The following is a 24,958-nucleotide window of genomic DNA, read 5'->3' as shown; positions in this document are numbered from 1 at the left end:
AGCAGCAGTGCCGCACCCGGGAATCATTGGCTGATCGAACCCCTCCAAGTCCAGCAGTAGTCAAGCAGGAAGGCAATGGGTACTATTTTTACAGTCTTTGGCATGACTCAGCCGGGGATCGAACCCACAACCGACCAGTCTCAGGACGGACACTCTATCATATATCTTTATCAAGTAACAATTCCATTACTTCTCCAAAATATTTTGCATGCTAAAAATGTCTTATTATCCACAAAATGTCTCAAATTTAGAAAAACAACCATGTCGCAGATTTATGATGAAGCCGTGCATGAAGTGTCAGTTATATGTGATGATGCACCAAGACAAGCAGTGCGGTGGCAGCCATTGTGTTTGATGGCAGGAAATACAAACATTATTTTGAGTTCCTCTCGTCACATTCCTTCATTAATTCATTTTCTATACCCGCTTATTCCTGAGCTCAGGGTCACGGGGGTCTGCTGGAGCCTATCCCAGCTGTCTTAGGGTGAAGGCAGGGTGACACCCTGGACAAGTCGCCAGTTCATCGCAGGGCCACATAGAGACAAACAACCATTCACACTCACATGCACACCTACGGACAATTTAGAGTTTCCAATTGACCTCACATGCATGTTTTTGGAGTGTGGGAGGAAGCCGGAGAACCCGGAGAGAACCCACGCAGACACAGGGAGAACATGCAAACTCCACACAGAAAGGTCCCAGGCCCGGAACCGAACCCACAACCTTCTTGCTGCGAGGCGGCAGCGCGAACCACTGCGACACTGTGTCGCCTCTCGTCACAATGAAAGAATATTGTGGCTGGAATATTGTGTGATCTTTTAACTACTGTGATTCTGATTATTTTTTTAACAATATGGGCTGTGCAAAAGGCACCAGTGCTGTACATGAGTGTGTTCTGTGAAATGTGCAGTTTGTGTTCAGAGAGCATTCACGTTAAGAGGACAGAGGCAATATTTGAAATTGCAAAAATCACTACTTCAGTTTGATATAGTGGCTTTAAGCTAATTTTTTTAGTCTACTTTCTGAAAGAAATGGTTCACATGATATATATTTTTCTTGAGTTTTGTCTAAGACCATGCCCTTAAATACTGTAAGCACTGTGAAGGGAGGTGAAGTGCATGGGAGAAGAGAAGACAATACCTGTCAATGTTGTTTCACAGATGCTAACTAAATGGTTGGAAAAACATTCTTTGAATGGCCACTGCCTTGGCAGGAGTGACATCAGCGGCACGAGCGACTCGCGATGTGGATGTCAGCTGTACGGTTTGTGCGAAGGTAACCTGAGGGCACAACCCGCTGCTGGCCACGCCCACTCGAAGGGGAAAAGGGGTTGGCGTACAAAAGGAAAAGTGAGCCCTGCACACACATACACACACACAGTCACTAGATGCTACCCGACCGCTGGGACAGAAGAAACACACCCACTCACAGGAAGCCGCATATTTACACAAATACAGACTATTTGGACATTGCCGGATTTTGAGAGCTACTATTTGCCTCCCTGTATTGTGGATGCTGGAGTAGAGAGTCGCTGAGAGAAGACCGGCCTGCGAGTCTCAGGTAAGTGTCCCAGCGACCCCTCCGAGCTGTCGGCTCTCGCGCTCGGCTTTGAATTCCTCCCCGAGGCCCGCCCTTCTCTGCGCGTGTGGAATCCATCTTTATATAGATTGACTTTTGAAAAATGTGGCAGGGGTCGGACGGTTCGCTTACACTGCGCTTGTTTTAGAGGCAGCCCCGGCACGGAGGTCTCGAGGCTGGAGCAGTTAGTGGGCGGAAGAAAACGCTCACAGTCTCATAACGTCTGCTTGCATTCAGAGAAATTCGAAGATTTGAAGAACGACTTGACGGGCTGTTTAACATAAATAATACTAGTCCTGCAGCAGTCATGTGACGTGTCCACAGTCACGATGTCGGCTGTACACCTGTCACGAGAGCGGCTCTTGTATGGTCAATTGCGCTCAATAAAAATGCTTGGTGTAATCCACACACCTGTGGTGACACTTTGTGCCCTTATTTTGCATCATAGACAGGAAGTTGCTTTTTAATTTGACTGCTTCTTCAAAACTTTGACATGAACGTAGGTCTAGCCTACCATGAATCATAAATAAGTTGAGCCCTGGCCGGTAAATGACTCAATCACTTTCAGCCGCCTAACATGCAACATTGTGAAAGTTGTAAAAGTGGAAAGGCGTTGCCGTGAAGGATCCGGACACCATGGGCACTGTTTTAAGGGGTTCACCCGTAAAATAAAAGTCGGCACCACAAGAGTTGTGTGAAAAAGTTATTGTTCTATAATTTTGATTCATCTTGAAAAATCTCAAATTATGTCCAAAATCGAGACAGTAGTTTGTGGGTTGAAAATAGTGAAAATTATGAAAATGAATACCCGCACCCCTCATCAATGGTACGACTCTCTTCTCAAACGCTCTCCCGCCTCGCACATGCTCCTGCTGCTCCTGCTGCTGCTGCTGCACCGCTCTGGCGCACAGGCTGAGACAGTTGAATAACCACCCAGTCAAACCACTTGACGGTGCACGAACGTGCATAGAAGCCACCTTAGGCTGTTTTTTTTTTCATGTTTCCAAAAAAAAATGCACTATATCAAACAATCACAGAACAACAATATTTCGCAAAACAAACAATAGTTTGACGTTTTCAACATAATAATGTACATTTACATTTTCAGACATTCCAAATTGTATTTAAATCTAGGACTACCATAGCTAATGATTTTTGACCATTTACTTCCTTTAAATACAAAACTCCCTAAATTCCTTTCTCCTCCCAGTTTTCATAAAATTATGACTTTTTTTCTTTTGATATGTTCAGATAGAAATAATTTCACATTTGTTACATTCAGATGTAGCCCCAAAGTGAAAACAACAAAACATCTTCTAATGTCGAGACAGACGGACGGACAGACAGACGGACAGACGGACAGACAGACGGATAGACAGACAGATAGATAGACAGATGGATAGATGTGTGTGAGTGAGTGGTACGCGGTGGGATGCGCGGCGTCTGCTTTCAACCAGGGTAGGCGGTCGCCCCATCAACCCCGCTTGCAGGTTTATTTCAATTCTGTAGCTTGGTTAAAAAAAAAAAAAGATATATATATGTATATGTATGTATACATATATATATATATATGTGTATATATGTATGTATGTATGTATGTATGTATGTATGTATATATATATATGTAAATATATATGTGTGTGTGTGCATATGTGTGTATATATGTGTGTGTGCATATGTGTGTGTGCATATGTGTGTATATATGTGTATGTATGTATATATATGTATACATATATACATATATATATATATATATATATATATATATATGTGTATGTATATATGTGTGTGTATATATATATATATATATATATATATATATATATATATATATATATATATATATATATATATATATATATATATGTGTGTGTGTATATGTATATGTATGTATATATATGTGTGTGTGTATGTATGTATATATATATATATATATTTTTTTTTTTCTTTGATTGTTAGTGCTAAGGGAAAGAGTTGATGTTAAAATCTTTTTATTGTTTTAAAATAAATAAGTAAGATTTACCTTTCTCTTTTTTTGTTTTGTTTTCATGTGAAGAAAGGGTAAATGGACTAATAGGTGGTGGTAGGGCTCATGGGGTCCGAAAGCTCTGGTTCACAGATATTAATTTGAGTAACTTCTTATTTCTTGTCTGTGTTATTTGAGTTGGAAAAAACACATTTATACAGTGCTCTGGTGGTTGACTGCTGTTGTAAAAACAGATCCCTTTTTGAGAATTCAGAATTCCCATACATTTGCATAAAATCAAACCAAACCAAAATATGTGTCGTGATTTGTGTGTTACAAGCTCTTTAAAGGACTAATAATTGCCTCTTTGCTTAACTGCTTAATATGAGAGGCCACAGTCCTGTATTGCCAATCTGTTTATCAACATCTAATCATCTTCTCTGCCAGACTACTATAGGACTACATGTTCTGGCACCAGATGAATATGAAGAAGTTGAGTCTTTGAAGAAGTTGTTTTCAAAAAAAAATAATCCAAAAGTTTAAAAAAAAAAGTTAAAATGTGCTGAAGAGAGAAGGTCCTGCAATACCAGCCGTGTATATCTTTGCAGGACATGAAGCAGGCATTGCATTATGGATACCAACGAGGCAAAAAAAATAAAAAATAAAGTAATTCTGAGCCAGTGACCCCATTATGCGCAGGGCCGTGCAGCAATGGTGGAAAAAAGCTCCTGGGGGGCACAGTGAGCGCCCCAAGCCTCGGGCCCAGCGTGATCCCACTCGATCTGCGTGGGCGCCCCGGGCGGAAGCAGCCTATTCTCGTGCCGTTATTGTGCAGTGCGACTCGTCCGGCGCCGCCCCATTGTGTTTCCCCACGTTCCGTGACTCTCAGCGATTTCAGCCGGCCCGCGCCTTAAACCCCTCCATTATGGGGTGGCCTTGCTAGCGTTGCTACATTTGCAGCGTCGGCTTTTTGCATTCAGCAACGTGCCACCAGCGGCACAAGCTGCCGCTGTGTCCCTCCCCTACCCTCACCTCACCCTGCAGCGTCACACTGTCTGGCAGGCGAGTGTCTCTGTTGCCGCCAAAAAGGCGACAAAACACGCCACAGACAGCAGGCCCTGGAGTTGAGGTTTAACATATCACTGCTGGTGTGAAGTCTGTTTCGACTGTTACTTCATCTCGCTGGCTCGTGGAAAGAAAACGTTTTTTGCTGTTTTGAGAGATTGTGCCTTTAGACCAGGGGTGGCCTGGATTAAAAAGTTTAAGGGACGGCATATGACCCTCGTGCTTTAGTTTGCCCACGCCAGCGTAAGGCTTAAACAAGTTAAATTATGGTAAAAGCAATCTACAACCTGCCTGCAGGAAATATTGAAGAATGGGGTATTTGTTTAAGAGATGGAGATCTCGTTACTATGATTTCAGCAACTTGAGAAACATACCTTGATGGGCAAATCTACCATTAAATCTGGCAGCACTGTGAGTGTAAAAACAGGACGTTATTCAAGACCAACTTCCTTTGTTTTGAGAAAGAGGAATATGCAGTTTCACGTCCTGAACGGATGCCGCAGTAGTTAACTGTTCTTTTCCTATAACCAGTTTCAGGAGCTACGCTGTCATGGGCCAGAAGTGGACCACTAGATGTCAGCCGGCGGCGGCGAGCACGTGAGCGATTTCTGCGATACGTTTTGCACGAGCCCCGTGCCTCCATGTCCGGGCAGAGTTGAGAACCGTCGAGGATGGACGACCCTGCCGGCGCTGACCTGAAGCACTGCGACGACACTCTCAAGTTGCCCAACCGCCACTGCCTTCTTGCTGACCAGCCTACAGCAGCCAGCGCCAGCGGGTGACGGCACTCTCCAGGATGTTTGTGATGTTCCGTCGGATGCGCAAGTGCCAGCGCGTGCAGCTGATGACCACCTGCCTGGTGCTGTCCGTGGTGATGGTGTGCTGGGAGCAGGAGAGCGCCATCGTCAACCACGTCAAGTCCTACTCCTACCGCTACCTGGACAGCGGCTTCCTTGCCATCAACAAGAGCCTCACCGTCACGCGGGAGCAGGCTCGCGCCTTCAGCAACTTCCGCTACCTGCTGAACAACCCAGACAAGTGCCGGGACAGGGACGTCCTGCTGCTGCTCTTTGTCAAGACCTCCCCGGAGAACTTTGAGAGACGCAGGGCCATCAGGGCCACCTGGGGGAACGAGACCTACATCCATAGTTCTCTGGGGGCCACGGTCAAGGTGCTTTTTGCCCTGGGAGCCATTCGCACCAAGGCCAATGAGCCCTCGTGGACCAAGAGGAACGCCGCCGTCTTCCAGAAGCAGCTGGTGGAGGAGAACGACCTGCACGGGGACCTGATCCAACAGGACTTCCTGGACTCCTTCCACAACTTGACCCTCAAGCTCATCCTGCAGTTCCACTGGATGCACCGACGTTGCGCCCACGCCCGCTTCTTCATGACCGCCGACGACGACATCTTCGTGCACATGCCCAACCTGGTGAGGTACCTGGGGGCGGCGAGCAGCGGTGACGTCGCCGACTTCTGGATTGGCAAAGTCCACCGGGGGGCGCCGCCCATCCGCCACAAGCACAGCAAGTACTACGTCCCCTTGGAGATGTACCAGTGGCCCATCTACCCTGACTACACGGCCGGGGCGGCGTACGTGGTCTCCGGGGAGGTCGCCCACAGGGTCTACCACGCCACGCTGACCCTGAATGCCTCCATTTACATAGACGACGTGTTCATGGGCATCTGCGGCAATGCCATCGGCGTGTCGCCGCAGGACCACGTGTACTTTGCGGGCGAGGGCAAAACGCCCTACCACCCGTGCATCTACAGCCAGATGATGACGTCGCACGGCCACGTGGAGGACATCTACGAGCTGTGGCAGGCGGCGACCCAGGCCAGAGAGACCGGCTCGGGTCTGGTGGGGAGGCTGTACTGCACGGCAATGAAGTGGTCACTGCTGTGTAAACCATGGTACCAGGAAACCTACTCGTGCAGAGCCGCCTTCGTCTAGCGCAATCGGTGGAAGAAATACCTCAGTTGAATCACACTGCTAGCTCGCCTCCCTGCGAAGGCAGATTGATGCGCCGTTGTTTCTGTTGGCGTGAGATAAACGGCACTTGACAGACTCCACCCTTCGAAATGCGCCGCAATGACGCAGGTTGTGCAGCGGTGGTGTAAGTCCAAAACAAGCTGATAGGACACAAGTGACAGAATGACTCACTCATCTTTACGCCCCCCAGCCTTCTCCTCGGTGTTTGCGACTACGGAGGGACCAACGCTGGAGGGCCAGGAGTGGTTGGCGTCGTGTCTCTGATGGAGACTGTGTGGCAGGACATGGCTGCACTGCCGTGTGAGTCGGTGTAAGTGTGGGTCGGCGGCGTGATGCGTGTCTCGCTGCCAAAATTGTGCTGGGAATCTGGGAATGACTCAAAAATTAGTGACGTACTCATTTTGTTTTCTTTGTGGTAACAACCTCATTTTGTAGTGTGTGTGTGTGTGTGTGTGTGTGTGTGTGTGTGTGTGTGTGTGTGTGTGTGTGTGTGTGTGTGTGTGTGTGTGTGTGTGTGGGTTGATTAAATAAAATCTTCAAAATGAATCTGACCATGTTTTGTCGCTTGTGCTCACGGCGATGCTTGATGTTTGGTGTCAAAATAATTGTGAAGCAAAAAGTGACTGAACTTGTGGTTTTATTTTCTTGAGCAAGACGTTTCATGAGGTTGCAACGCTGGATTTCCTCTCCACAGCAGCAGGTCCATAACTCTGAAATTCAAACTCCATCCATCCACCTATTTTCTAACCCCGCTTCCTCCTGCACTCAGGGTTCGCAGGGGTCTGCTGCAGCCTCTTCCAGCTGTTATAGGGTGAACGCAGGGTGACAATCTTGCACAGATTGCCTGTTCATCACAGGGCCATAACACAAATCCATTTACACTCACATGCACACCTACAGACAATTTAGAGTTCCCAATTCTTGTAAAAGTGTGGGAGGAAGCTAGAGAACCCCGAGAGAACTCACACAGGCACTGGAAGAACATGCAAACTCCACGTAGGCCTGGGATCAAACTACAATCTTCTTGCTGTGAGGCAACTGTGCTCACCACTGCGCACAAGCAAACTGTGTGAATGTTTTACACCAAGTTTTTTTTTAGTTTTTTTTTTTTAGCTTTAGCTATTTTTATGTTTACATTTTTATAGCACAGCCTAATGTTGACTAACCACCACCCACCCACCCACCTCCAGGCCAAAGTATGGACATTTGAGCCAAAATCTCACATCCGTCTTACTGCCGTGTGAAGGCCAAACTTCAAACAGGATGTCACGCATGCACCAGCAAGCTCACAACCGTTGTGTGCTCATGCAGTCTGCGTGCAAATTCTGTACACATCCTCTGTGCATTTGCAGTTCTTTATTGGTTTGGTTTTACGTACGAGTGAAGTCAATGCCTTGCAGTTGCACTGGTTTCATCCTTTGTGAGGCACTCCCTGCCCCAAAAAACAACTAGATATTTTTAAATGTAACTTTTACAGCGTGCAAATATATGAAAAAAACATGTTTCACCTGAGAGACTTTTAAAGATCAGTTTCAGTTCACTTTTAAAGATGATGTTCAGTTTTAAGTTTTTGTACACAGTTCTTGAAAACTCACCCATTTGAAAAGGAATAAAAAGAGAGTTATTAGAACTATTTCCTTCAAGAATTATTTTCCTTTTGGGAAATTAAGACATTGGCAATGAGGAACTTGTCATTAGTCAAACAGCACATGACAAAGTGTTGCAGCTACTCCAGGAAGATGTTGCATGGAACCAAGAAACAAAGTGACTTAAATTTCATTGTATAACCAGCAGCAGAGAAAACACTCTATTTTATATTTATCATTTTATTATTGTTTGTAATAATCTGCCTCTGGAAGTGACCAGTTATGGTCTCTCCCCAATAAACTGGACCTCAACTCATTTCAACACATACACAGACACCCACGCGCAGTGACCGACATTCTCCGTGAATATTCCATGTGTTTATTTATGGAACAGCGTCCTGACATGCGGTGTCGCCTGGATTAGCTGTCCTCTGTGCAGCTGCTGTGTTTCCACAGCAATGCATGTCAAAGAATAATTTTACACAAAGGACTGAGAGTCGGAGGCCATATGTTTGTTACTCTGGTTAATGTCACAAGTTTCACCGAAAAAGAGAAAACAAACATATAATATGCTTATCACTACTACCATTAATAATAACAATAATAATCAATAAAAACATATTGTGAGTAGTGATAAGTGTAGTAGTAGTAGTAGTGATAGTGTATTTTATGTTTGTGTATACTGTATTTGAAATATTATTAAATAAGGGAAAAACAATAATATCAATGATAATGATCACAAATTCAAATTTGTGAGAAGGTTGGTTACCATTGCTACTGTTGACAAAAACCATCATAATAAATTCATCATCTCAATATTTGTTTTGATCATTGTGATTCCATTGGCCAGTCAAAATACAGCATTTGGTTGCTCATGTCTCTGATGTTGCCTTCTTCACTTTTTTTTTTGGTCTTTCCTTCTTGACCATTGGCTTTGTGTGAAGGTCTGACAGTAACAAAGATCAAAGACATCATTGAGTCAGTTTGCCATAGCGCAAATGACACAGCTGTGCAACAACAGGAACCCCAACCACAGTTTTTTTCACAAAGTAGGTTTATTGGAAACCCTGGGTTCATTAACCCTGGAAAGGGGAAGGCAGTTCAGTGAGGTAAGTCCAATTTGAGGAAAGTGGAGAAAGTCCAGACACTCTGTGTGAGGAGTGCAGAGGTGCCAGTCTCTTGTTGTCTTCGCTGGCTGAGTGTATGTGTGAAATATTAAATGAATGAACTGACACATTTTTTCACACAGCAATGTCTTCTCCCTTTCTGAAAGTATGTTTGTTATTTCTTGCACTGGCAGGGTGGGGTAGGTTGATCTCTTTCTGTTGACAGATGCGATGGTGAATCTCAGCATCTGCGCTCCACTAATCTGGGTTTGGTATGGCTGTGACATATACGCTCACCTTTGAATTGATTAGAGGGGGGGTATCCAAACTTTCCCACGCCCTGGCCATCAGCATCTGACTGATGCTGGTCAGATGCTGATGGCCAGCACCAGTCAGAAACCACAGAAAATGTTTCAAAATTTGTATATTAAAAAAACTCAACAATTTATAGAGTTGTAGAGAGAGTTTTTTTCTTACTTTTATATGCTATTCATTAATTTTTATAATGAGGTTCTATCTGATAATCTAATTAAAAGATAATCTATCATTTATCTAGTTGCATTTTTTTCTAATTTTCTCTCCAATTTTCTGCCGCCCCTCTAGCACCCCCTGGCGGCCGCAACTTTGAAAACCAGGGTTAGGCAATCCTCTCAGCATCTTACCCTCTCCCCACCCACCCCAAAAGAAAATCCGATTTGACAAACCCCTCTCTGACCTCGGGGTTGGGGTTAGGGTTAGGGTTGGGATTATGGTGAGGGTTAGTGTTGGTGTTGGTGTTGTTAAATGTATAATAAGGATTGGGGTTGGGTTTAGGGTTGGGCTTCGGTTTAGGTTTAGGGTTGGGGTTGGGGTAAGGGTAGGGATTTAGGTTAGGAAGAGAGGAAGAACCCTGTCTACCCCTACCCCATTCAGAGGCAGACAGGATGCTCTGTCCTTCCTCCAGTCCGCCCTCCTCCTTCCCCTTGAAAAAACCAGGGCTGGCATTTTAAGAAATTGTCCTTGGCCATAACGGACTGTAGTCCACTGTTGTGGATCCATATATCAATACATGAAATGACCCTAAAGAGACTTTTGGTCATCAAAGACTTTCCTGTGATTTGCTGAAGTTTAAAGAACCTTGAGTAAACGGTTTTGGCGGGAACTCTTTAACTTTAATGTCACCCATTTGTGGAACCAAACATTAAAGGACTATAAAAAAGATGGAAAAAAAACTGTAAGGATGTCACAGCCCTTAAAGAATTGTCGATTTCTAAAAATGAATAGAAATAGCTCGGTTCTGGTTTGTCGTGGACCAAAAGTCAGAGCGTATAAATGTAGGTCTTGAAGGGAGCAACATGTAAATATTTGTTCCATGTCTCTATGACTTTCATACTTGCCACTAGTATGGGACAGAGTTTTTTTTGTTTTGTTTTTTTTGTTTTAAGGAGCACCTAGAGTTTTCATTTTTGTGTTTTATAACATTTTTCACTTATCCTGACCTGCATGCCAATTTTTGCTGATTTCAGAGTATGTTAAGGGGTTAAAATGAGGTGGAAAGACACACACAAACACATACACATACAAATGGTGTCACTTGTGCATTTACCCTCTACGGAAATATTCACACAAACAAAACAAAAAAATAAGGGGATCTCGCTCATTTTTATTTCTGTCCAATTTTCTGCAGCCCCTTTCTTACCCACTGGCTGCCCTCTCTTTGCAACCCACTGGATTTGGGTTAGTTGTTGTCCAGGTCATTAAGATTAAGTTGAGGCAACTGGACTGATTTTGTTACCTTGAAGATGTTTCTCCTCTCATTCAAAAGGCTTCTTCAGTTCTAAGCAGATGCCAATTGACTATCAACTTAAAAACAAGAAGAGAAGACAAGGTGCTTCATATTTACAGTTTACACAATGATAAGTTGTCAGTTTCCTGCTGATGGACCATTTACAGGACCAGTGTGTAAAATTTCTAAGGAAGCCTGCCTGACAGCACATTTTGTACAGTGAAAGGTGGCAGCGAACTAGGAGCAAGCCCCTGCTCTATGTATGTATGTATTCTTATATGAGAAGCATATTTTTACTAAGGGTAGGAAAACGAAATGACTTTCATTGTAAGGCAAGTATGCACTTTCATGTATCATTATGTATTCATGGGCAGTATGTTAAGCTTTTACCGATATAAAAATCGTACATCAAGCCAAATTTTACACACTGGACCTTTAAAGAAGAGTCGTGTGTTCTGGTAAGACTGCATGGCAACAGTTCTGACACACCCCTCTAGGGGGCCTCAGTCCAGTTTGGACACTGGAGTTGTTTGTCTTTTGCAGCCCGACAGAACCTTTGGGCTTGTTCTGTAAACAGCTGACGGCACTGACACTGCGGTATGAGGGCTTGTTTTTTTCCAAAATGCTCTTGGTGCTGACATCTGGAAGGTTTGCTTTTCATGCTTGCTGCTGCTGCTGTTCCCACCATTGAGACAATGAGGACACGGACAGGCCTCTCTAGAACGGTGGAACCTGCCAGAAGTCTCCCTCAGGTTTCATTGGTTAATGTGCTAGATGAGATATTTTTAAAGGAGACTTCTTTCTTTCACTTTATTGGCGACACGGTATCGATTGTTACAATTTTATTTTGTTTTTTATCATTTAATAATCATTATCATTTTTTTCTGTTTTGTATAACCCCTCAATCCCTTTTGTCCAGGGATTGAGGGGTTAGACTAATTTGGATTCCTTAAAACTATTTGTAACTTTTATCATTAATATTTTAGTATCATTCATTAAATCTGTTCAAACACCAGCATCAGCTTCAAGATATAGTTTTTGATTTTCATAGATCCATTGATCTTTCTTCGGATATTTGAACTCCATTCTCTGCATGCAAATTATAAATTATTTTCAAATCAGTTATGAAAGTTTTTTGTATCCATTATTTGTTGTGCCAAATCAAACAAAAAAAACTAAAGAAATGTAAATAGATGATGGACCAGGAAAACGAGGCTTGATTGTGGAAGTGTGCAATTTTAAATGGGTTCTAGGGTTCATATTTACAAATCCCTCCATCCTTTTTTTGTTTTTAGTCCATTGCAGTATCCAAACTTTCTGTATTGGTACTTTCATGAAACTAAAGAAACAAATGCATTACTGAACATTGTTGCTTGTTTTGAATCAATTATTTTTATTTTATTAAAATTATGTAAATTAAAAACAGGGGCTTTCAATTCAAATATTACATAAAGTAGGTTACTAAGTCGGCATGATGTTAAACCATGTTACAGCCTCTCGCAGGCCCAATAGCAATATCCCTTTGATTTCAGGACTTTCGCTTTGCCAGTAGGTGGCACCATTTCAAAGGTCAGCTATGCACCATATTCGACACGTAAGCACTAGTCTTGAGGCACTTCCGGGTTAATAAGCACGACACAACACCACACTTTCACTTACAGCGATTTCAACTTTTATTAAGACATTCAAACAATTCGGGGAGGAGGGAAAAAAAATCTGAAAATTCTTCAAGGGGGGCAGGGCGGGATATATATAGCAATATACTCTGAGGGTAAAACCACATGTCAGCAAAAAGATGGCCAACCAGTGAGGAATTCTGACAGAGCAACTGGGATAAAAAATATGGTACATTTAAATTAAAAGTCACAAAAGAAACAAAAAAGCAAGTGAATCTACAGTATTACATGACAAACTGCCCCTAATTAAGCAGGCCCACAATACATTGTACATATGTTAGCATAACATAGTTTGCAGACTTTATACAGCATTTATACCTTTTAGTCCACAAGTAAGTTACTAAATGGTGGAGAACATCAAATACACACATTATTTTAATTGAACATGGAAAAAAATACCTGAAAAGGACCTTTATGTTTATAGACCCCATGTCTTTGTAGCTCCAACCAGCCGGCTTTCGAGGTTAGAATCTACAACTGTCCGAGAGGGACAAGTAGAGTGGCCTCGCTTTAACACATACCAAAAATCTGATCCAAGGTTTAGCATTGAAAAGTATTTTTTTTTTCCCCCCTCGAATAATATAAGCACAATGCAAGTGGACGTTCGCTAGCACTGCCTTCTTAAAAAAAAAGAAAAGAAAAGAAAACCAAAATATCTCGAGGCTCAAATCAGATCAGCAACGTTCATAGGCATCTCCTCCACAGTTGTATTGTAAAACGTCTCAATGTCCCGAAGAATCCTCTTGTCCTCCTCAGTGACGAAGTTGATAGCAACTCCTTTTCTGCCGAAACGGCCACCACGACCAATTCTGTAGGGAGGAGATCAGAATTTAGAGTCGCAAAACCGAACACTTTGAAGGAGTAGTTGTGCAGGGAGTGCCGCGGCTCACCTGTGAATGTAGTTTTCTCGGTTTGTGGGAAGATCATAGTTGATGACCAGGGAAACCTGCTGGACATCAATCCCACGCGCCTGAGGAAGAGCATAAATATCTTTGTTATACACCATTGTTTCTAGCGGTCTTCTTAAATGTTCTCTGTAGGCTAGTGTCGCTCGCTTTTTAGTAACAGTGTCCTACAAGGAGAGAACCCATTGTGGAGAACGAGCCCTGATCTCCCAAAAGTTTGAGCTGCTTGGTCACTTGAAGACTGTCGCAGAAGTTGCAAACGTTTTGGGGTCTTCGCTTCAACTTCCAAGCAATGCAGCAAGCACTTACCAGAAGGTCAGTAGTGATCAACACTCTGCTGGAGCCAGACCTAAACTCCCGCATAATGACATCACGCTCCTTCTGGTCCATGTCTCCATGCTGTAACAAAGAATTGGCCCGTTAGAATGGAGGTGGATGATGTGCAGCCAGTGTTGTCAGTCAGAGCTGGTCGTACCAGAGCAGAAACGGTGAAGTCTCGGGCGTGCATCTTCTCAGTCAGCCAGTCGACTTTTCTCCTGGTATTTAGGAAGATGACAGCCTGGGTGATTGTCAGAGTCTCATACAGATCACACAGGGTGTCCAGCTTCCACTCCTGTAAAACACAGAAGGACAGACCATGTTAGTGAAGTCTGCGAAGGGAAAAACATTCAAAGTGCAGCCACAAGCTTGTCATGACAGATGCCAGCATGTCACACAGGATCTTGAGGCAAAAGGAGACCAGACATTAAGAAAGAGGTCCCTCCCAGCCTCATTTTCAACACTGTGCCTTTGCTCTTCTTCTCTGATATACCCATGCTGACACATCCACAAGAGCTGAACCTGAGAGGCTCGGCTTCTGCAGTTTAAGCAGGGTGCTTTAGAGAGAAGGGACATTTGATACATGTAGCCGTGTTATGTTGTGCTAAATTAAAACTCACCTCTCGCTCCACATTGATGTAGAACTGCTTGATACCCTCAAGTGTCAGCTCCTCTTTCTTCACCAAGATGCGAATGGGCTCTCGCATGAATTTCTTGGTCACCTCCAACACTTCAGCTGGCATGGTGGCAGAGAGCAGAACCACCTGAAAAGACACCGTGGACCATTAGTTACACAGTGCACATTAAGAAAGAGGCTCAGTAAATCCTCAATCTCAGTGAAAGCCAACGTTCTTCTGCACGAACAGATATAACTCTGGAACAAACAATTATAAAAGACTTCTGTTAATATCAAGGTCACGTGTGTGTGTGTGTGTCTCCTGTTACACTTACTTGAATGTTTGTACTCAGTTTCTGAAAGATCTCGTAGATCTGATCTTTGAACCCCCGACTCAACATCTCATCAGCTTCATCCAGAACAAACATCTTGATAAATTTTGAACCTGCAGAGGAGAGTCAGTCAAGTTTCAGTTTGGGAAATGGGGCAAGAGAACTGGGGCTCTTCACTTCAGCCGGGTACTCACACAGATGTCCCCTGGAGAGCATGTCATACACACGCCCTGGTGTGCCCACAACTATATGGGGAGCGCCTGCCGAGAGCTTGTGAATTTCAGAGCGGACATTAGTCCCACCGATGCAGGCGTGGCAGCCTGCCTGCATGTAGTCACCCAGAGACAGAATAACCTTCTGGATCTGCAAAGGGAAGACAGAGGCAAACAAGCAGTTTAGGATAAAACGGAAATCAGGGGGGTTAGGGTTAGTACATGAAGGTATGACTCAAGTGATCAGTGAAATATAAAGACTTCTCCATTTCAAGAGTCAGTCCCGAAAGATGGAATACCATCACATCACTGAGTTAATCACACCTCAGAACTCTCCCACCTTCGGCACTATAGCGCATAAGAATGGAGGTGCCCACAGTTTGCAACTGGAACTTTTCATATGCAAATTATGTTGTGGAAACTGTGCCATTGTCTTACAAATGCTCTGCAGCCAGCAGGGCATTAGCACGGGAGGCACAAATTAGATGGGCCAGACTTTAGTTTAACTAAGCCATACACAGAACCTCTGAATGATTCTGGGACTTTATTATATGATTCTACTGTACATGAACACAGCTCTACAATTTGCTGTGTGGTTTTGGTGACAAGAGTTGCATACCTGCTGAGCCAGCTCTCTAGTGGGAGCCAACACCAGAGCTTGGGTCTCCTTCTGCTCTACGTCCAGCTGCTGCAGGATAGAGATGGCAAAAGTGGCCGTCTTGCCAGTACCTGACTGGGCCTGAGCGATGACATCATAACCTAATGGAAAGAATTTTTAGTTTTAAGATTACACAATCTTAGCAGTATTCTGCTGACATAAGCATAATCCATAAAACCAAGACACCAAATACAGTTCGGAGTGAAGATTTTGGAGTGATCAGAGGAAACAAAGATATCCCCATTATTGGGTAAGTCCCGAAAGATGGTAAAGCATCACTTCACTCCAAAAATGAAAAGCAATGTGCTTGTAAATGCTGGTTTTGTACCTTTAATGCAAGGAATGATTGCCCTTTGTTGAATGGCAGAGGGTTTTTCAAAACCATATGCATAAATTCCCCTTAGGAGAGTCTCCTTCAGGTTCATGTCATCAAAGTTGTCCGTAATCTCCGTCCAGTTGCTCTGAAAATTAAAGAAAATTAGTACAATGTTTAGAGACCAAAACTGAAGACGGTAGTTCAAGGAGGGAGGGAAAGAGGAAAAAAAAAAAAAAAAAAAAGTAAAAAGAACATACCTCGATGACACCATCAGGCTCCATTCCATCAGGCCCTCCATGGTCTCTATCTCTTGAGCTGTCGGACATGTTAAAAAGGCACGTTAGGTTGAGTCCGCAACAAAAGTCCGATGAACAAAAAACAATCCGATGGCCTGCTGAAAGAAACTGTAAGCTGAAAAGGCCGCGTTTAGTCAGCAGAGAAATTCCGCCAAATGACGAGGGGCTACCGGCGGCCGCCTTTTGTGCGTAAGGGAGGCTACGTCACAAGCGTAGTCATTGGGTGTTCGGCGGTGCGGGTTACGCCCAGGGTGTCTCGTTACAGAGGTAGCGGCTGCGTTCGGCGCACGTGTCGTCTACCACGAGCCATACGCCGCTACCCGCTATTCCCGAAATGTTCGGCTTATGTAACCCGGTGAGGTTTTCGAAAAAGGCCCCACAAGTCCACACGGGCCCGAGTCAAAATAGTTTTTAAGGCCATCGAAGTGGCCATCAGAGGGCCGGCATAACGTTTTTTCTCTCAACATGGAGCTCGGCTCACAGTTAGCCAATATGTCCGCCAGTGCGGCCTGTGCTTTAAAAGCCAGGCAGAGCCGAAGCCAATCCCGCCGGTTCCAGAGACCCGGGCTAGGCCCAAGACCATAAAAATACCGATCACACATAAAGGACGTTTTAATTACGCCTACATTTAAAGGTTATTGTTAGGAATCCATTTCTCCCGTTATATGAAGAGGCGATGGTTGGTAAAAAGCGATTTAGCAGGCTCGTACAGAGCTAGCCTTTCACAAGCTCACCGCCAAGGACTGAGGCCTAGTTAGTAACAAAACCACTGTCTTAATAAATACGACATTCTAAATTCCCGTCGCCACTGGGGTGCGCTTCAGTATATTTAAACAACTACGATTTTTGATATAAAAACTGTGACAAAGGCGGTAAATTTACCTGTTGTAATCAGCAGAATCGCTAGACATGGTCCGTCCCCAACTTCAGCATGCGACTGGAAAGATCGCTGATGGCGGTGCCGATTGCCTTTATGCAGCCGGACTAGTTTCCATAAAGAACTTGTGATTAGGTAGACAGGGATTGTTGCTTACATCTAACTTGACTAAAATGTACATCTGATCACATTTTATTCAAAAGCTTTATATACAGCTATGCATTTCAACTTTTAGACGATTAAAATGTTAAATTTAACAGGCAACTATATTTTCCAGCGCATTGATATTGCAGTATTCGGTAGTGACGCGGTTTCTACGGCAATCATAGTGGCTCAAAAGTCGTTTGACGAAATTGCGCAACGTCTTGTGGAAAATTTTTATTGTTCGAACTATGAAGGTAAAACGAATACTAGAACAAAGAATTTGTCCCAATCTGAATTACAAATGTTTGCCGTCTGTCCACCTTCCACAAAATAGGTAATATAAAAATGTCCCCGTCTGACCACGCCACATGAGAACTTTAATGTAATCTTAATATTAATCGAGAATCCTAAATTTCTGTAGGCGTCTAGAGGTTTGTCTAGGGGGCCCTGCAATAAACAAGTGACTTGTCCAGGATGTAACCCTGCCCTCACCCCAAGACAGCTGAGACAGACTCCAGCACCACAACGAGCCTGAGTGCAGGGGAAATAGCAGTAGAAAACGGAAGGAAGGTGTCACTCATCTATGTACTGAGTTGTGACTATCACCCAGGACAGATTGTATAAAAGGTCTTTTTATCATGAAAAAAAAGAAAATCAAATGAGGATAGGAATGATGTAGATATTCTATACTGTAGCCACCACTATTTGACAAGGCCTCTTTATGGTTACCATGGTGGACTGCTTGTTCTCATCCAACCCAACCAATAACTTGATATGGTTGAAGATAGTTACTTCTCCTGACTTCTGTCTGACAACTGTCTACTGCTGTATTAATGAGATTACTGTCAATGTAAAGTTGACTCTTTGGGGGTCTGTGGTGTTTTCATAAGAGATCCTGGCAGTGATTATTATTTGGAGGAGTTCTAGATAGTGGATAGAATATAAAAAAAGCAAACATAATGGTCAAGACTTACTTCATTCCATTGACATTTAACTGGAACATGAAGTCAAATCAAGGTTGCGTACAGGATAAATGATAATATCCTCTAGAAAAAAATCCTTTAGTTATACTTATTAATTATACCAATACAAGGAGTGTTGCTTGTCTGCTGCCAGACACGCTTTTAACCAAACACCTCTTTATATAGGTATGGAATGAAACACTTTGATCGGTGAAATTAAAGACACAGTGGCTTTAGATTTTAGCATTGAAAATACAGGAATTCAAACCGTCTACGCTAAAAAAAAAAAAAAAGATAGAATGTTGTTTCGTTTGCAAAGTTCCAACTTGAAAAACATTACAGAATAAAGGCAAGTACTGCTACATTTCATTAACAGAAAAACTAACCAAATTGATGACTGACATTTGACATCTCAGGCATGTGACTCACCTACTACCAATATGACAACCTGTGACCTATTTATCAAATAAGTGTTTTCACTGAAACTGCTGTGTTGTGATCAATGTAACACTGTGACGGTAATGTTTTCACCACCTAATTGGCCGTGCAGATTTGTAAAGGGGAACTGGTGTGTTTAACCACTGGTCTCTATTCCTGAAATATTTGCTTTGGGCGAATGAGATTTTTTAGGTTATTCTATTAGAAATAAAATATTATCCCAATAATAATGAAGCAGCTGCATGGCTTAGGGGAGCCCTGGTGGTGCTTAGCTGACTCACACACAGCTCATAGCGACTTGATTCCTTAAGAATAACCCACTGAACAGCAGCCACCATTTTTATTACCTGACAAAGGATTTTCCAGCTAGTGGCCAGCAGTTGTAAATACCTATTTAAAGTTAAGTGGTACTTTAGAACATACTACAAAGAATTTTTTAAGATACATACTTGAGACATCTAATTTGAAGCACCAATGTTAATTAAATGATGGCTGTGCAAACTTTGAAAGGCAGTCACACATTTTAATCAGTGTAATTTACATTTCAGTTGTTTCGTTTGCAAACCCGGCGTGTACTTCCATTCTAATGCACAATGGTGTAGTAGTTGGAGAAGAGTTCCTCCCCTGCTGTGATGTCTCTGAGTGATACGAGGACAACACATCGCAGAGGCCCCTCTGTGTCCTGGCTGTAATTCGCATTCGGCAGATACAGACGGAGCTCAATAGGAAACTTGTCTGGGACGTCATACTCTTGGTAGCTCACGTTGGCGGGCCACTCATTGGTGCAATTGTTCACGTACTGGCCCACAGCGAGAGGGTTTAGTGGGCTATCGGTCAGCCAGCTAGAGTCACTCATCATGAAGGGCCCGAGTCTGTCCCTGTTACTGCAAGACCTGAACACCATTTTGGAGATGCCTTTATCATTTCCATCAATCAAAATGCCATCAATGCACCGGAAGACAAAAGGGTTTCTGATGGACTGCAGAAAAATAGGCTCAAAGGCTTGGTAGACGGTGCCAGGGTACATTGCAACTGTGGCTCCTTTGGGCACGAAACCTTTGGTGACAAACACTCCTGTTCCTGCAGAGGGCAAAGTGCTCGGCTTCCGGTCAATGCAGAACCCCAGAGACTGTAACATGGCGTCGTCTCCATTCACTGGATCTTTTTCACAGGGGTCTTCTTTAGTTGTCAGCCCCCCGAGAAAGAGCGACTGTGCCGCTCGGAGCTCATCGTGTTTAGCCCAGTGACTCCTGAGCAGTAGCCCGAAGAGCTTCAGCAGCGCCTGCGAGACTTCCTCATCTGGGACAAGTTTGTCTTCGGCGCCGTTCGTCACCTGGCGCAGAGTGTTCTCGTTTTTGGACAGATTCAGAGCAATCCACGGCACAAACCTATGCCTGTACGACTTCCATTTGTGGTGCAATCTTCTGAGGGCTGATCTAAACATTCAGATCGGCTGTGGAAACAAGAGGGACACGAAGACTTGACCTATTTTTTTTTTTATAAAAGAAAAAAAGAAGACATTATCGACTCACTTCCGGTTTATTTATTCACTATAAAATAAAGAACACTAAACGTATCCGGTTGGGGCTTATTTAATAGAATCACACCAGCCGTTCTGGACGCCTTCATATGTAGAAAGACAATGAATAAGAGCGAAGGCGGGATTATTTTCAGTTAACTGTGATCATTTACCAGTCGTGTGCTCTTATGTTTAAGAGCGAGTTTTTGACCGGAACCAACCTTACCGTACAAAGCTCTTGATGAGTGCTAGCCAGCTGGATGGGAGGAAAGGTTGTCGGGCAAATACAAACATGGTTTGACATTTCTCATCTTATTTTGGCCCCTTGACGCAAACGCAGACAGCGGGTTCACACGATAAATTATTCTTAGAGTGTTAAGTGTAGCCTCGAGGCTGTGCACTTATGTTTTAAATAAATGTGGCTCCTGGCGTTAGCATTAGCTGAGCACTAGCTAGCTTAAGCTAAATTTGGGGAGCTAGCTAATCTAGTTGTGCCTAGAGTCATGTTAACCATTAGACAGCTATGAATAACTGATCAAGAGGAAATGGGTCCAACCGTGTCAGTGTGTCAGGCGGTGGACATTTAGCCCGCTAGTTTGTTAAACGCTGCGAAATGTATGCATCGTCTATGGAGCGATTTAATAAATCGGTAGCTACATCACTGTTCAACTGATGATGTGTTGGTGTCCCGTAATAATCGACTTTTGGAATGCTTTTGTGTTGATCTTGTTTCATTTTATGCATACTATTGTAATGTTTCATTTCACTTTGCAGATATGTACGTGCGTTTCCTCTACCAATAAGTCTTGTGTTTTATCTCATAGAACAAGCTGAAGTCCTCACAGAAGGATAAAGTTCGTCAATTTATGATCTTCACCCAATCGAATGAGAAGACCGCACTGAACTTTTTGGCACAGAATGATTGGAAACTAGAAGTTGCCACCGACAAGTTTTTCCAGAACCCTGAGCTATATGTTCCTAATATAAAGGGGGCCTTGGACAAGAGGAAGCTTGAACAGCTTTACAACAGATACAGAGGTGTGCAATTGACTTATCAGTGTTGAGAGATTATTTGGTTTCACTGTCTGCACTGCTCCATCCACCGATTTTCGGGATCATTTAAAATGGTCTCTCTTTTTTTTTTCTTTTTCTTTTTTTTTTACACCCTCACCTTTAGATCCTCATGATGTCAACAAGATTGGCATTGACGGGATCCAGCAGTTCTGTGACGACTTAACGCTGGACCCGGCAAGCATCAGTGTCCTCCTCATTGCCTGGAAGTTCAGGGCAGCGACACAGTGCGAGTTCTCAAAGCAGGAGTTCATGGATGGCATGAGCCGCCAGGGGTGAGAAATTGTAACTCATTGTTTGCAAAAAGCCAGGAAACAATATAAATCGGTTTACAAGAGCACGGTGCCCCAATGAAGACTAATGTATTTCTCTGCTCTGGCTGGCTTCATCATGGCAGGTGTGACAACATAGAGAAGCTGAAAGCTCAGCTGCCAAAGATGGAGCAAGAGTTAAAGGACCATGGCAAATTTAAGGATTTCTACCAGTTTACATTTAATTTTGCAAAGAATCCTGGCCAGAAGGGTTTAGGTAAGAATCGGTCTGTGCGGTATTTGGTATTGGCCCTGTGTGTTTTCATGAGTGTTTGGCTGGCGCTTCAGTTGTCTTTCTCTTCCGTCACAGATTTAGAAATGGCTATAGCATATTGGAATTTAGTGCTGGCTGGGAGATTTAAGTTCCTTGACCTGTGGAACACGTTTTTAGTTGTAAGTCTTTGAAAAATATTCATTAAAAACTGATTTGTTTCATGGCCGTGCCCTGACGTTATTCTATACTTTTTACAGACGCACCACAAGAAATCAATTCCTAAAGACACTTGGAACCTCCTACTTGACTTCAGCACCATGATCACAGATGACATGTCGAATTATGATGAGGAAGGTTTGTACAGTGCTTGCACCTGACTCAAAAAACATTATCACAGCATTTGCGAGCCCATCAGTTTCCCCTCTCAACCTCTTTGGTTGTGTGACTCTTACAAGCTGATGTTTCCTCCTTGCGTCATAACGGCCTTAGAAACTTGTAAAGACAACATTCATGTTAACCATAAGAGCAGCGATAGTAGCATCTGCTCACATTGTACTGAAAACAAGTAAAATCACGTCTGTTTTGATTTGTTGGCACAATTATATTACTCTGAAAATTCACATTGTTCACCACTTTTGTCATTTATATTTACATTGTGGTCTGGACTCCACCTGAGTTGTAGTATTTTTTAATCCAGATGCCATATGTATCCATCCTCTGGGTCGTGGAGGTTTCTGGAGTCTGTGATTGGTTTAATTACCATAATCATTTTTATGTCTTGCTAGTTTGAAATTTTGTTCCTGTGTTGAACAGGAGCATGGCCCGTACTGATTGATGACTTTGTGGAGTTTGCACGGCCGCACATTGGGACCAAGAGCACGGCGTTTTGATGGCCGACCCTCCACATGAAGTTCCGACAGAAGTTGAGCAGCTGCGCAGCACCCAGCACCCAGCAGGCAGAGGGCAGACCGCACTGAGCTGAGAACTATGTTGCCTTTCCAATCCTCAGGACTGAAATATTTTACACAGCAGAGACTTTATATAAATGTGTGTGTGTATTTACAGATAAAAAAAAGGCAGATCTCTTTGTTGGTCAAGTTGTGCTGGTTTGGAACTTTTATCTATCTAACGTGTTGGGGCGCGTGGTGTGTGTGTGTGTGTGTGTGTGTGTGTGTGTGTGTGTGTGTGTGTGTGTGTGTGTGTGTGTGTGTGTGTGTGTGTGTGTGTGTGTGTGTGTGTGTGTGTGTGTGTCCAGGCGCTAAATGTTCACCATGTGGTTCTCAGATAGGAATGAGCTCCACTCTGAGACACGTAAATAGAAACACTTCTGATTTATGATTGAGACACACGGGTGGGCACGTTGTTTTTTCAATGACAAATTTTAATACTTTTGTTCATTTTTGATTTTGATTTTTTCTTCTACGATACATTTGTCTGACATGCCAGTATGCAACAGTTGTATTTTTTTTTTTAAAAGCATAACACTGTTTAAACGCAAATGTTTAAATCTAAAAATAAATGTTTGGAATTGGAATTTAAACTTAAACTTATGACTTAAAAACCGTCATTGTGATATGCTCCTGTTTCTTCTCACCATTACTGCAAACATTGAAAAACAAATTTCCTGCAGGACATTGAAAACTTTCCCTTATTACTGAACCTTTTTTGTTATCGCCATTGTCTGGTGCCATCAACAGCAATTCTCTTGTCATGCGCAGCCACAAGAAAAGAGTGCTATCCAGAAAGTCAATATGCAAGTCAAGCAAGTCTGGGTCCCAGTAATCACAACATCACCTTTCTCTCTCATCAATTTGCACAACAGAAGGCGGGAGACTCAGTCATTGCCACCTCCAAAAAGTGAAATGCGCATGAAAGGAATGTGGTCCTATCTCTTTCTGGCTCGCTCTTCTTACATTCTTCAAGGAAAGAACAAAAAGTTGTTAAAGTGTGGTAAACACAATACCTATTTCTCGTGAGTGGTGCTGGAGTGGCTCAGTGTTTCTGTCAGCAATTATAAACCCTAATGATCTTGTTAAACATTGACGTTTATATTATTGTTTGGACTCCACCCTTCACCCAAGGTGTAATATGTATATGTATGTTTATATACGTACATATGCATTGTTTTGAGGAGTCAAGGGAAGAGGAGGAAGAGGAGAAGGAAGAAGAGGAAATGGAGGAAGAAGAGAGGGAAGATGAGGAGGAGGAGGAAAAGGTGGAGGAAGATACAGGAAGAGGTGGTTTCCTCCTCCTGCTGGAAGGCATAAATACGAATGGCTGCAGGTGTGTCTTCCTCTCACTACGTCTGTAGCCGTCCACCAAACCAGCGGTATTTGGCACTGTGTTTTGTGATTTCTTGCATTATACATTTGTTTATGTTGTGGCTTAATTTAATTTGTTATATTTATATTGTTTGGAATTTAATTTAACCATGCTGAACTAAGCCTTATATATTTGTGTTTACTATTTCTAAAAGAAAAAAAAAGCAGTGAAACAACTCATGTCAGCCACACATTCTGAATTAAAACAACTTCAAAGGAATCCTGAACTGAGGTTCTTGGTGTCTGACCGCACTCCCATTTTGTTAGCCAACCTATGTTTTCATCAGCATAACCAAAGTAAAATTTAACATGGTCCCTCGAGCTGGATTGTGCTCAATGGATGGAGCTTCAAGAAAATCTACAAGGCCAACTTGGCCCCCTTTGTACTTGGCTAACTATAGCACCCAGTATGCATGACATAGTCATGCGACAACCACCCAGCATGTTGACACACCTTTAGTAGCCTCACAAGGTGAGGACATACAACAGCAATCAGTAGCTGAAAGAGGAGCTGAAGCTCATCACCCCCTGCTCCAGGAGACCCAAGCATCCTCCTCCCCACCCACTTCTAGTAAGTATAAGATGGCCACTGTACAGCAGGTTGAGGAGCAATGTCAAATGATGATGCAACTAACAGCTTCTGTCCAGGCTGTCTCCATCCTGTGCTTATGCTACTTCTACAGATGGTTCAAGACAGACTTCGCCCGCTGCTTGTG

General features: G+C 43.3%; 4 protein-coding genes and 3 non-coding genes across 9 annotated transcripts in view; 2 read left to right on the top strand and 5 right to left on the bottom strand.

Annotated features, from left to right (window-relative positions):
- Window positions 1–1,379: 1,379 nt before the first annotated feature.
- On the top strand, window positions 1,380–7,145 carry b3gnt5b (UDP-GlcNAc:betaGal beta-1,3-N-acetylglucosaminyltransferase 5b). The gene is made up of 2 exons (XM_076020841.1): window positions 1,380–1,560; window positions 5,141–7,145. The coding sequence occupies exon 2, from the start codon at window positions 5,406–5,408 to the stop codon at window positions 6,558–6,560; it is 1,155 nt and encodes a 384-aa protein (XP_075876956.1). The 5' UTR covers window positions 1,380–1,560; window positions 5,141–5,405; the 3' UTR covers window positions 6,561–7,145.
- Window positions 7,146–12,705: 5,560 nt separating this feature from the next.
- eif4a2 (eukaryotic translation initiation factor 4A2) overlaps window positions 12,706–24,958 on the bottom strand; it is an 83,031-nt gene continuing 70,778 nt past the window's right edge. Inside the window, exons 1-12 of one of the 2 annotated variants that reach the window (XM_076020838.1) lie at window positions 18,381–18,395; window positions 17,268–17,369; window positions 16,347–16,404; window positions 16,102–16,234; window positions 15,735–15,874; window positions 15,098–15,266; window positions 14,907–15,016; window positions 14,576–14,719; window positions 14,113–14,250; window positions 13,947–14,036; window positions 13,623–13,702; window positions 12,706–13,541 (exon numbers count right to left, since the gene is read on the bottom strand). In XM_076020838.1, coding sequence (XP_075876953.1) covers window positions 13,397–13,541; window positions 13,623–13,702; window positions 13,947–14,036; window positions 14,113–14,250; window positions 14,576–14,719; window positions 14,907–15,016; window positions 15,098–15,266; window positions 15,735–15,874; window positions 16,102–16,234; window positions 16,347–16,404; window positions 17,268–17,296 — 1,236 coding nt within the window. In that variant the 5' untranslated portion in view covers window positions 17,297–17,369; window positions 18,381–18,395 and the 3' untranslated portion in view covers window positions 12,706–13,396. Of the gene's footprint in view, window positions 13,542–13,622; window positions 13,703–13,946; window positions 14,037–14,112; window positions 14,251–14,575; window positions 14,720–14,906; window positions 15,017–15,097; window positions 15,267–15,734; window positions 15,875–16,101; window positions 16,235–16,346; window positions 16,405–17,267; window positions 17,370–18,380; window positions 18,396–24,958 lie in introns of those variants that run through there. The other variant, XM_076020839.1, reaches the window with a different exon arrangement.
- LOC142885762 (small nucleolar RNA SNORA81) lies at window positions 14,343–14,527 on the bottom strand. The gene has a single exon (XR_012926328.1). It is a non-coding gene; the product is annotated as a small nucleolar RNA SNORA81 (small nucleolar RNA).
- On the bottom strand, window positions 15,353–15,427 carry LOC142885763 (small nucleolar RNA SNORD2). Its single transcript, XR_012926329.1, has one exon. It is a non-coding gene; the product is annotated as a small nucleolar RNA SNORD2 (small nucleolar RNA).
- Window positions 15,987–16,059, bottom strand: LOC142885764 (small nucleolar RNA SNORD2). The gene has a single exon (XR_012926330.1). It is a non-coding gene; the product is annotated as a small nucleolar RNA SNORD2 (small nucleolar RNA).
- Window positions 19,309–20,250, bottom strand: setd9 (SET domain containing 9). Its single transcript, XM_076020853.1, has one exon. It carries the CDS (start codon window positions 20,248–20,250, stop codon window positions 19,390–19,392), a length of 861 nt encoding a protein of 286 aa, XP_075876968.1. The 3' UTR covers window positions 19,309–19,389.
- dcun1d1 (DCN1, defective in cullin neddylation 1, domain containing 1 (S. cerevisiae)) lies at window positions 20,486–23,455 on the top strand. 2 transcript variants are annotated; one of them, XM_076020855.1, is made up of 7 exons: window positions 20,486–20,620; window positions 21,150–21,363; window positions 21,503–21,671; window positions 21,794–21,924; window positions 22,018–22,100; window positions 22,179–22,275; window positions 22,735–23,455. In XM_076020855.1, exons 1-7 carry the CDS (start codon window positions 20,567–20,569, stop codon window positions 22,809–22,811), a joined length of 825 nt encoding a protein of 274 aa, XP_075876970.1. In that variant the 5' UTR covers window positions 20,486–20,566; the 3' UTR covers window positions 22,812–23,455. The 2 variants fall into 2 exon arrangements, with proteins under 2 accessions (XP_075876970.1, XP_075876972.1); XM_076020857.1 differs by lacking the exon at window positions 20,486–20,620 and adding an exon at window positions 20,634–20,974.

This window comes from Nelusetta ayraudi, unplaced genomic scaffold (genome assembly GCF_046127955.1).
Source record: "Nelusetta ayraudi isolate G7.1 ecotype Tasmania unplaced genomic scaffold, CSIRO-AGI_Nayr_v1 ptg000011l, whole genome shotgun sequence".
NCBI classification, from domain to species: Eukaryota; Metazoa; Chordata; class Actinopteri; order Tetraodontiformes; family Monacanthidae; genus Nelusetta; species Nelusetta ayraudi.
This window is presented reverse-complemented; position numbering and strand designations above follow the sequence as displayed.